Consider the following 12,689-nt stretch of genomic DNA (forward strand, 5'->3'; position numbering starts at 1 on the left):
TATGTTATACCCTTTTGTATCCCCCATTATGATTTGTAATTATAATGATTTATGGTGTATTTTGTAACCACATTTTTGTGGTCTATAAATACCACCATGTATTTCATTTGTATATAGTCTTTGGAGAGAATAATAAAGTGATTTTGGAGAGAAATACATATACATTTTACTCTATATTCTATTAGGAGTGATAGGCCAATAAACTTAGAATTTCTCTAAGTTTATAACAAAGGTGAAATTAATAACGCCAAACATATATAAAATAGAAATGGATTTTTAAATTAAACTATAATACCTTCTTCTTCTTCTTCTTTTCTTATTTCTTTTGTAGAACTGATAATTATACGTTATATCTTAATATTTTAATAAACTGAACAAATAAGTAATACATCGATTCGATCAATACATTAAATTATAATAAATCTAAATAAAATAAAAAAAAAACCCACTCATTAAGCATGCATACTATCTTGTATGATTTAGACCAAAAATATACTTTTACCACGTAAAGGAACATTCGTTCTCGACACGAGTATACTATATTCGGTAACATCAATAACATCATTAGTGTCATTTTATTGTAATTATTCAACATGTAAATATAAGTTCTTATCACTTTCACAAAATAGAGAAATATATAACCCTCATTTTCCGTTGCTGCTTTCGTAGATTTAGTACAAATAGTGATTAATCATAATCTTGCTTACTGCTATTTTAACTGGAAGCAAATGAATTATTTACAAAAAACAATTATAATTTTAGTACTGTAATTTAAAGGGGGTGGTATTTTCGTCCTATATGAATTTACTTTCGTAATTTAGTCCTTTAACTTTAATTTTTTTTCAGTTTTAGTCCATTCTCGGCCAATTCGATCGGAAAAAATTGCATGTGACTTGCACACGACTCAATTATTGTAACTTTAATCATGTGAATCAATTCATGCAGGATCAAAGAAATACCAACACCCGGAAAGTTATAGAACTAAAATTATAATTAAATTATGGTACAAAACTCATTTTATCAAATACATCATTATTTCTGTACTTATCGAAGACAAATTGTTAATCCATAAATAATTTATGGTAATAAACTTTAATAAATAACCATATATGTAATAATAAATAAATAGCCAACTTTTTATCAATAGAACGACAACATTGCAATAACTAGAACTTGTTTTTAAATAAAATAGTAATTAAAATCTGGTTCTGATGCATGCATCTTGCCTTAAAAAATGTCTCATTCAGATTAAAATCTGGGGGGCTCTGTAGATATTGGATTTGAAATTTGGGCTCCATCCAATGCATTGCATCAAAATAACTAATTTTAGGACTTTGAATGATTAATTACAAAGATAAAGGACAAAAGTGATTTGGTTGGAGAAGGGATGTGCCTCTCTTGGAATGATTAATTACAAAGATAAAGGACAAAAGAGGTGACAATTTTGGTCCTCAAAATGTCAATATTTTGGTGAACATGGTCATTCACGTTAAATGCTAATTAGAATCCGATAAGTTTTCATGCAATTACTTTTAGTCCTTAACTTGGTGCACTTTCAATTTAATCCGATAACTTTCAAAATGGCTTAAATCAAGACCACAAACGGATTTTCGGACATTTTTACGCTTGAGCAGATTTTAAAGAGCTATCTTAGTCCACACAAAAAATCTGATTTTCACACATGCTCGCCTAGAATGGTATCAAAGGTTTGTTGAAGAAATACATGAATATATTACATTTTGATATTATCCACTAATGGAGGAGACTCTTTCAGAGCAAATAAAATCGAACAAAAGTTCGAGTTACAATGAAAATAGGGAATATTTTCAGATTCTAGAAATACAGAGAAGGGAATTTCTCATGAAATTCTTGACAAATATTACGACGGTCCCAAGAGGATTGATCCAAAACTTCTCATGCCAAATGAAGAACAAGAATGACTGAGAAATTTTGAAATTCGACAAGTACTATCAGGAAATGCAGTGAATGGCTAATCACAATGAAAATAAGAAAGGGAGTGAATGAGAATAAAATAATTTGTACAAATAGGAAGAACCTAAGCAAATTATCGAGCTTGAGGCACAAAATAGTAATGCAAAAAATACTGAACAAACAATTCAAGAGATTGGGAGCCGTAGTAAGCCTTCTCTCACAACTACATCATATCAACCAGGAGACATAATGAAGGTATTGTTTTAGTTTATTTCTTAAATTCATGCTTATTTTTCTATTGTTCTGTTTATTTTTTTTATTAAACAATTTTCTTGTTAATAGGTGAGACGATTAAGCAAATTTATTCGACTCGCAACCAATAATATATAAAGTTATTGACGGCCCTTCAGTGGCTTGTTCAATTTTTCTATTTATTTTTTCGAACAATGTGAGTGGTGATTGAATATAAGACTGTTAGTGTTGTTGAATTATTACCAGGCGATTATCTCTACATTAATCCACATTTTAGCATCAATTTGTATTTCCATAATGATTTGAATAGGGAGAAAATGTTTGAATTGGGATTTTCACAATGATTTGAATTAGTATTTTTTTAATAGATATTAGATTAAATGTATTTTTTTTACATTATTGTCCTCAATTACAAAATTAAAATCAAAATAGAATTTTTTGTGTGTTGAATAAAATGACAACCAAACATGGCCTTATATGAACAAGCTCCCCCGTTAATTTTTCATCCAAAATTAGATAGATCATTTGTCATAATGATCAACCTAATGGAGGATACTCAGACAGATGAAAGTTAAAAACTTTAGATACCAAGTCTGATGACTTGGAAACTTGGAATATTGAAATTAAAAAAAGGGTTATAATTTGGATATAAAAAGTAAAATTATCCCTTTTGGGATCTAAACGAACAAATCATGGAACCAAAAACGCAATACCCCTTTTTGTGGGACCAAAAAAATAATTTAGCATACAAGAACTATTATAATTATGCAAAATTGACTGAAAAAATCAAAATATATAAGAGAATACTTGGACAATGGTCGAAAAGGTAGAAATTTTTGGAATAAACAGTGGCCCCTCGCAAAAAAAGTGGTGAGGGGTTATGTTCTTCTGAAAAGATGATTGTGCGTGTACGTAGATTGGCCTATATCTCTTTTCAGAGCGAAAAGTACGTTATGACTATTTTAATTCATTATAGATAATTTTATTTAAAATAAATATTATTCAAAAAATTTTATTCTATAATTATTATAGAATTTGTATAAACTCTATAACTTAATAATAAGAAAAAGTACGAGAGAAAAAAAAAAAGGAAAAAATAAGAATAAGAAAAAAGTAAAAAAAACTCTATAACTTAACAATCCTTATATTTTTCCATAATTATTTAAATATTTACATAATTTTTGTTTGTATTATTATATGTATTTAACTTTTTTCTAAAAAAAATTATCAATACAATTTTAAACATTACACCGAAAATCTATATACATACACGAGCAGTGAAATATGCAAATCTTTAATATATATAATCTATAATACTCTATACTATTTTTGGTAATGATAAAATATATTTTAATTATTTGTACATGTAATTGAATAAAAATTTAAAACGAAGTTATATAACATACTTTTTTTATTAAATTATATGAATTATATATTAACTGTATTCTTTAACATAAATAATTAACTTTGTAGATGATATTTTCATATATTGGGCTTGTAAATATTTTTTGTATTACATAATTTATAACAATTTATAAATTTTAAACATTATTTTATGAAATCTTAGTAAAATTCCAAATAATAAAAGTAGTTTTAATAAAGCATATTTATGGGAGTTAAGTGAGAAGCGCATTTTTTTCTTCGTGAATGCTTTAAAAGGGTAAATGCGAGTATATATGGTTTGTGACATCGTGAATAATATATTTAACCCATTATTTTATTACTAATATAACAAAAAAGGTCCTTTTCAGTCATAAATAGCGATTTGTGACACGGCGAAAATAATATTTTTGTAGTGTCAATAGCACCTTAAATTAGTTTTCTTTTCTTTATTTTTTTTTTTTGTAAAATATGATGTGTTGGTTTATATATTTTAATTTTATTTATGATATTTAAACCATGAAAGATTATTAATTTTATACACATAAAGACGGAAAGCCAAGATGACAAGCACATTAATATATATTGGGATAATTATAATTACTTTCATCTCTACACATAGCGACTGATTTAGTTTCCGTTGCTAAAATATCACATCAATCATTAATGATAGAATTTTTAAATTGTCGAAAATGTTGGAATGTATAGAAGTAAATCATTCTAAAATTTAATAGAATTAGATTGAGATATAAATATATATAGCAACTTAAATTTTACAAAATAAAAAATGGGAGCATCTGAAATATTTGAGACGGAAGACAACATGAGCTTTTTATTTATTTTTGTATGCTTCATACAGACAAGGGTGAATTAACATACACCCAATAAAGCATTTTGCTCAAAGGACAAGCCCAAAACCATAGTTAAAAACGTAAACACACACAAGACACATACAAACTCTGTCATTTCTCAATAGGCATTGGGGTCATCAACTTTTATATTGCTGCAACGGCTTGGAATCTGGGTTCTTTAGGTTGGAATTTTTGTTCAAGATAAACGGACATATAGTCTCCAAACACAAACTTAGGATATGCAGGCCATTGACCTGAAGATAGTTTCGAGCATCAAAATGCTGAGGTTGTTGAACAAGTTCAAACTCTGAACTCCCCGGCATCAAATTCATGTGCTGTTGGGCTCTCTCAGTTTCAGCTATCTACACATGCATGCAATGCAGTTCATACATTAGCCACCTCAAATTTAATTCCTTACAACACACAAACACACGCACACACACAATCTCTATGTGTCTGTGAGAGAGAGAGAGAGAGAGGTTGAGAGAGAGACCTTAGCTCGAAGGAATTGATTATTGTGATGTAAGTCGATCTCCTGCTGCCAATATTGTTTACATGATAAAAGAAGCATAATCAGATAGCTGAGATTTTGAGCAGAAACAATGTTATAAAGAGCAGCGCATAGTAGCAATTTTGAACATTAAAGAAAAGGCTAAAGTATGACAAGAATCAATAATGAGTTAATATATGATTTCTTACCCTCTTTTGCATGTATTCAATTTCAGCAAATAGCAACTCATTCTGAGAGAGAGAAACAAGTCATGGTTCATAAGCACAGTTCGTCATCACCATTCAGCCTAATTAATCACGAGTATCCAGGCGTGTGCCGGTCGAATATATAATAATACTACAATTATATATATGAAAGTGTTTACTTGAAACCAATAGTTTTTGATGGCCACTCCTCATCATTTTCATCTGAGAGTAGGAAAACATCCTCCCAATCCACATTCTCTATTTTCGCATCACTATTCTTTTCTAGCAGCTCATTCAGCAACTGCACCGGTTTTGAGTTTCTGAAATCTGCCTCCCTTTCCAATTTATAGCATTCAGTGGCCACCCTCTTCACCCTATCCAAGAGCTCCTCAGAGATGCCATGGTTGATTAACTGTCGCAATAATGAAATCAATTAGACAATCCAACATACAGTAAAATAACAAGTCATGTTGTAGTCATGTAAGTACCTGAAAGAATCCCCACTCTTGACAGTAATGATCAATCAGAGCTAGAGTATCGGCTCTCTCCTTTCCATTAACCTTTGAGAAATCAACAACTGGAATCCCCATTGATGATAAGTTGAAGAAACTACTTACCAACTTAAGTACAAAAATTAAGAACTTTTTCTTGTTGCTAGTGTGTTGATATGATGCTAAATAGCTCACCTTTAGGCCTATTTATAAAGCAACGTAGCATTACTTATATATATTTATATTTGTTGCTTTCTGAATATTGTAGAAGTTTAAACCTTAATAGGGTGGACAGTGACAGAAATCCTTAACTAAGGTAATGAATCTTAACATCATTAGACCATTTGCTTTATTTTGAAATAATTATCAAAAGTTGAATGGAGAGTAAAAATATGAAGTTCATGCAATTTTTGTTTTGGTCAAATTCAACATTTTTTGTTCAAACCCTAATACAAAGAATACAGTTATAAACAAAGCATTCTAACAAAAAGTGTATTTATAATTTCAAAAGCTTTTGAAAAAAAAAATATAATTTTATATTTTCAGACGGAGTTTAAATTCAATTAACCCTAAAAAATTCTATAGTAATAAAAGAACTTTAAGACGGAACACTTTCTAAACTATGAAACCATTTATGTTGTTTATATATTTTTTTTTCCAGGACTTTTTCTTGGTATATATTTTACTATTATTTGAGGGTGCACTTGGATTAATGCATTTAAATTATTTTAATAGATTTGTATTGATAAATTTAAATTTAAAATATTCAAATCATTCAATTTTAATTTCAATCGAAATATGTGTTCTGAATATTAGTAGATTTTATAATTTTAATGTAGATGTATTTCAAATCCTTTGCTGATATAATTTCTATTCATTTGCATATGTAATATATCATATGCATAAAGTTTTTTAGTTTACGATTGCTTTAAATTATCCTATTTTATGTTAGAGAAGGTGAAATAATGACAAACATAAAACAAAAATGGGTTTTTAATTGAACCATGTATGCACTTTCTTCTTCTTATTTTCTTTTTTCATAAACGCTACAATTTACAAGTGATTATATTAATATTTTAATAAATTAATTAATAATTAAATTATATATATACATCGATTCAATGAATATATTAATATAACAAAGAATCCTAAAGTAAATTATAATAGGCTTACATATATTTCTGGTTCTGTAATTTTGATACTTTGGTATTTTTATTTTTTATATTTCAAGAGTTGCAAAATTGCCCTGTAACTTTTTGACATTTCATGATTTGGATTCTTCTAGTGTCGAATTTTGCAAAAAAATGTATGAAAATATCATGAGCCCCTTGCGATTTTGCATTTTTATTCTTTATGTTTCCAAAAGTTGCAAAAAAGTCCTGTAACTTTTTGACATTTTGCAGTTTTGATATTTTCGGAGCTAAAGTTTACAAAATTGAACCAATTATAATAAAAGCCCAGTTTACATGAACCATGTGAGGCCCATATGATTTATTTTGATGATTTTTGCGAAGTCCGACACTGAAAAAAGACCAAAATTGCAAAATATTAAAAAATTACAAGACTAATTGGCAATCCTCAAAAGATAAAGGAAGAAAATGTCAAAATGCCAAAATTTATGACCAAAAATAGATTTAAGTCATTATAGTAAACTTACGTAAAATGAAACAGATATCCATACATGACGTGGAACTCAAATAGATATCCATGCATGCTATCTTCCATGATTTAGACCAAAGATTTTTAGCACGTAAAGCAACATTCATACTAATGGATCATGAAAATTACCAGCTATATATTTTCAGTAACATCATGAATGTTATTTTATTATAATTACTAAAAATATAAATATAAATATAATTTCTCTTCATTTTCATAATATATATATATGTATAGAAATATTCTAACCGTCATTTTCCTTTGCTTACTCCTATTTTAATTGAAACCAAATGAATTCTTTATTTGGTTTGATAATATTTTATGTTTCTTTAAGGTAAAACAATTAAATATATATATCGTTGTATGTCTATTTATCAACAACAAATAAATAATTTAAAATATTCAACTTTAATAAATAACCATATAAGAATATTAGAACTCGATTCGACAATGAAGTCTAACTTCGGGTCTCATTAATGTATAGGTATTGTTCTATTTTAATGATAGTTTTTCAAGGGTAATAGTAATTACTTATTAATTATACATATTTGATATTTATAATTGATGTATATTAATTGCTCATTATTGAAGTTAATTTATATAATTGTACCCAATTCGGTCAAAATAAAATTTTAAAAAAAAAAATCAAAAGTTGATTTTCAAATAAAATAGTAATTAAATTAAAGTCTTGTTCAGATTCATGCATCTCGACTTAAAAAATGTTCCAAGTCTCTTCCAACAGAACTCCTCAATATTTCTCAGTTCCTTGTCAATCAAATGCATTGCATCCAAATAATTAATTCGTTAGCACTTTCATTGATTACTTAAAAGATCAAAAAGGCAAAATGGTTTGGTTGGAAAAGGAATGTGACAAGGATTACGACGGGTTTATATAGATTGAGGGTAAATTACGACAGGATTCTTTGAGATTTTTTATTATTAAAAATATTTTTTATTATTTAAAAAATTATAAATATTCTTTAGAAATAATGATTGTCTATAAATACCATTTATGATTGATTGTCACGCTGGAGTATTTGTTATATGATTATTAATACTATAAGGTATTTATAATTATTCAAACAATAAGGGACAGTTGTAATTATGGAAAACTCTAGGAGAGTCTTTTGTAATTTACCCTTGGACTACATTTGGATTGATGAATTTAAATTTGAGAAATGATATAGACTAGGGGTGGCAAATGGGCAGGTTGGATCAGGTCCAAACGGCATGAGTTTAAAATGGATTTGAATTAACGGGTTGAAAATGAGTTGGGTCGCAAATGGGTCAGGTCGGGTCGATAATACCCATTTTTTTTATATTTTTTTCGGTAAATGTAAATTTCATTAAGTAAAGGGTATAATTTTATAATACAACAATGTTCAAACTGTGGTTTCTCTCTCGACAGGCCAATGGATACGTCTTAATCTATAAAGCGCACAAGAACTAACAGAGGGAGGTAATGTAACACTAAGTATTCTCTGTCGAATATCATCTACGATAAGGAAAGCTAGAGAGTTAGCTATCCGATCCGTCTGCTCAAGTTGCGTAGATTGTGTTCCTGCATATATGATAAACACAAGAAGCCAACAATGCTCGATATGCTACATTTATGATGTGTTTCCCTCTCTATTTTGTTGCTGCCCAAATAATATCCCTTAGCCAGTTACGATTAGGCCAACAATAATGTACAGACCGTCTAAGGACTTGTAAGCATCATCGAGAATACAAACACCAGAAAAATAAATAATTATGTGGTTCGACCGCTCCTTCATCATACAATATATAGGCGCCTACGTGGGAGAGCCATGATTTATCGGCCATGGAAAGTTTCTCCAGGATTGGGAGCCATAGGATGAAGTTTAGTCTCAGAATCTTAAAAAAACCTGAAAGTAGTGAAGATCAGCCTATCTTGGGTCATGGTAGGTCCAGATACAGTATAGTAGGTAGCCCATCCTTATAACGCCATACAATGGAACTATTCCTTCCATGAATCGTAGGTAGCTAGAATTTCCAAGTACTCAAGGTAACGCGGATTGATGGTCAAGTGCCATTTCCCATCCTGAATAATGCGGCTGAGTTTCTCTTGAACGCCTAGATCTAGGAACCGTAGCCCTCGCGAAAATCTGTGAATTAAAAGGTCAAGCGCATGCCACGGATCCTGCCAAAGATAGACTGAAGACCTATCTTCAATCTGATACTCCACCATCGGCCTCAATCAGGTACGCAAACGAAGGAGCTTTCTCCATCCCCACGAACCTCCGCATTCGGGAGTTGTCCAAATAGATGCTTCCCGTAAACACCCGTAATGCAGCCATTCTATCCAAATGGATGTCCTATTGCAGTGTATCACATCACATAGTTTTTTGCATATTAATGCACGGTTTAGGGTTGCAATATCACGCAATCCCTGATCGCCTTCCTTAATTGGTTTACAAACATCCCTAAGCATTTGGCCGTCCCTCTCTCTCTATTCCCTTGGAGAATGTTTCTGTCTTCTTCTCTTTTAGCAAGGAGTTCAAGATATCCCTATTTTCGATGTGGTGCGAACGCACTTAGAAGGTTGCTATGTTGGAACCTCTGGTGAACATTGTGGCTGAGTTAACAAAAATGAAAAAGGTATCATCTTCACCCTTTTATTTTCTCATTTCATACCAACAAGTCTCATATGCTTTTATTTATGTTTTTATTTCTATACTACATCGAACGCCTAGAAACTCCAAGGGTACACCCTTTGGTTCATTCGTTTCACGCTTTAATTTTTAATTATTATATGCATTTTCGTTACGCTTTCCCAAGCCGTACCACTCGATTCTTCAGTGGTATCAGAGCCCGATTCGATGGAGAGACTATTGGTTTTGTGTGATTAGCATGCTAACGTGCCCTCTAAGTTTTCTTAAAGCATGTTGCATTGCTTTTTTCCTTATTAGTAATTGTACGAAGAAATAACTTCTTTGGATTTTAGAATTATTTGGATGATTCGAGTAATTTTTGATATTAGTACATTTTGGAGATACTCGTATATTTAATTTGGTGAAATAACAACAACAACAACAAAAATTCTTTAACTACAGCAGCAGAATGTGCACGCGGCTGTGCGCACGCAGGAGACAACCCGCACATAAGGCAAGTGCTTGTGTGCAGCAGCGTGCTCACAGGCAAGAGCCTATGCGCTGCCTGGCGTGTGCACGCATGTAGGCAGCGTGTGCACGGCATGGCCAGCGCGCGCAAGGGGCTGGCCCTACAGGCTGCAGGCCAATGGCCGCGATGGGCCATTTTTCTGAATTTTTTGAAAAATTATTAAATTTCACTAATTTCATTTTAGAATAAATTGAATTTTTTCTAAAATTAAATGACCTGATTAATTTGGTGTGATATGTGTATTCGATGCACACTGTTTTTTGGATCATCCTTTTAATTGGGAATTTCGAACTTGTGTTTTGTTTATATGATTTATTTTTATGAAATTGGATATCATGGTCTATGATTTTACATGGAATGTATGTTATGAGATGATGGATGATCGGAGCCCTTGACCACTTGTATGCTTATGTTTATGGTTGGACTCGTATACCCTTGTAATTTTTTCTTCTCTCTCCCTCTCGTTTTTTGCCTTGGAATATCCTCCTTATTATGTACTCCCCCCGTTTTTTTTTTCAGTTGTAATGTGTAGGATTTTTGGTGAGATTTTTAATTTTTGTAAGAAAGCAAACCAATCGAGAAGAAGATCCACGGAGAAAGAGGCCCATAGAGGAGTTACAAGGCCCATTTATATGTTAATGGATAAATTACTTTTGTAATAGCATAAGGCCACCTTAGACTGACCATATACTCACTATGGGCTTAGTATGTCGCATAGATTAGGCTTGTAATCATCCCACAGGGTATGCTAGGCTATTTTGCACGCGATGTGTTTAATGCTTTTCGCATTTAATGTTTGGCATGCAATGTTATTATCTGATGAGGTCTCGGTCAAACACTCAAACCTAACTCTCACTTTGTGACGTCCTTAGAATTTTTCACGTAATTGGGAGACTTATTGGTAATTATTAGAAATTTAGATTTAATTAGTAAATAAATTATAGATTGAATTTGGGATATAATAAAACTTGCACGGATTAAATTGGAGTTCGTAATAATATTTGGGGGCAAATTATGTTAATTTAGAAAATTAGGAAGGACGTAATGGGTATTTTAAAAAAATTTAAATTAAATTTAAAAAAAATAAGAAAGAAAGAGAAAAGAAAAGAAAGAGAAAGGAGTATATATATATATATTGAATCAAAATTTCACTTTCAATTGCAATTCTTCTGTTCGAGTTTTAGCAGTCTGCGATGAACTAAGATGTATATTTTAATTTTTATTAATTTATATACTTATATTATTTAATTAGTTTGTTTATTAAATATTGATTATATTGAGCGATGTATTATTTAACCGGAGTATTTTATGATTTTGGCTATTTAAATTAGTGTCGAATTAAATATCACATATTAAAATATTAGATTTGTTAGATTTAATTATTACTATAGCTAATTTACACAATTCCATCGGAGTGATTAACGAAATATGTAATTTTATGTATTGTTGCTTAATTAAATTATATAGCAACGACAAATTGATAGAAGATTCATAGAAATGTCTCGAAAAATTATATTTAAGAAATATTGTGTTATTAAATAGGGAAAATGAAGTTTCAATGGTAATATAATTTACAAATGTTATTAAAATGATAGTTATAAATATATAAGGTGTTTGATTCAATGAATTCTTATGAATTAGTTGATAAATTAAATATATGTTGAGAAGCTTAGAAAGTGTAGTTATCTAATAAAATGGAACCGGAGTTTGGACTTTAATATAAATAGAATATTAAATGGTTGGTGAAAAGTATACGAACATTATATAATATTTTATTTAGAGTTTATGATATTCTATATTGATTATACATATAATATTCTATTATAGGACGTGACGATAAAGTAGAGGGTTGAGCAGTCCCTCGTGAAATTGGAGCATTTTGGGATATAAGGTAAGTATAGCTAATTGGATTTATATATATATATCTATATGTGTAGTATTGTATATATTATATATATTGATTTCTTGGATGCAATCGTGGACTTGGCTTTATAGTATTATACGTGGCTTTCGTATATTGATTGCTTATATAATTAGTTGTGGATTATTTGCTAGATTACCCTAATACCAGTGGAATTGCTATTATGTGTCATATGTAACACCTTATATCAGTGGAATTGCTATTAACCATGTTTGTTGTGATGCCCTGTGCTGATAATGCTACACAGCTGAAGTAAAAGAGTGTGGGGATATCACATACAACAGGTATCCTATGCTGTATAGGATATGATGATGGCAGGCGAAATCATTGACACATGTACTCCAATTAGAGGAAGTGGGGCCTTTA

The 12,689-nt window shown here is 30.3% G+C and overlaps 1 protein-coding gene and 1 long non-coding RNA gene across 2 annotated transcripts; both read right to left on the reverse strand.

Annotated features, from left to right (window-relative positions):
- LOC105162911 lies at nt 4,730-5,245 on the reverse strand. Its single transcript, XR_847877.2, has 3 exons — nt 5,115-5,245; nt 4,909-4,953; nt 4,730-4,777 (listed from the first exon to the last, which is right to left on the reverse strand). It is a non-coding gene; the product is annotated as an uncharacterized LOC105162911 (long non-coding RNA).
- On the reverse strand, nt 5,287-5,763 carry LOC105162965 (1-aminocyclopropane-1-carboxylate oxidase 5-like). The gene is made up of 2 exons (XM_011081146.2): nt 5,600-5,763; nt 5,287-5,523 (listed from the first exon to the last, which is right to left on the reverse strand). The coding sequence occupies exons 1-2, from the start codon at nt 5,699-5,701 to the stop codon at nt 5,287-5,289; spliced, it is 339 nt and encodes a 112-aa protein (XP_011079448.1). The 5' UTR covers nt 5,702-5,763.

This window comes from Sesamum indicum, linkage group LG5, assembly GCF_000512975.1.
Source record: "Sesamum indicum cultivar Zhongzhi No. 13 linkage group LG5, S_indicum_v1.0, whole genome shotgun sequence".
NCBI lineage: Eukaryota > Viridiplantae > Streptophyta > Magnoliopsida > Lamiales > Pedaliaceae > Sesamum > Sesamum indicum.

Bases quoted from the DNA above. Each gene is read 5' to 3' on its own strand.
- LOC105162965 (XM_011081146.2), bottom strand. From the start codon at position 5,701: ATGGGGATTCCAGTTGTTGATTTCTCAAAGGTTAATGGAAAGGAGAGA. The intron at 5,524-5,599 runs GTACTTACATGA...TTATTGCGACAG, and splicing joins AAGAGTGGGGATTCTTTCAG to TTAATCAACCATGGCATCTC.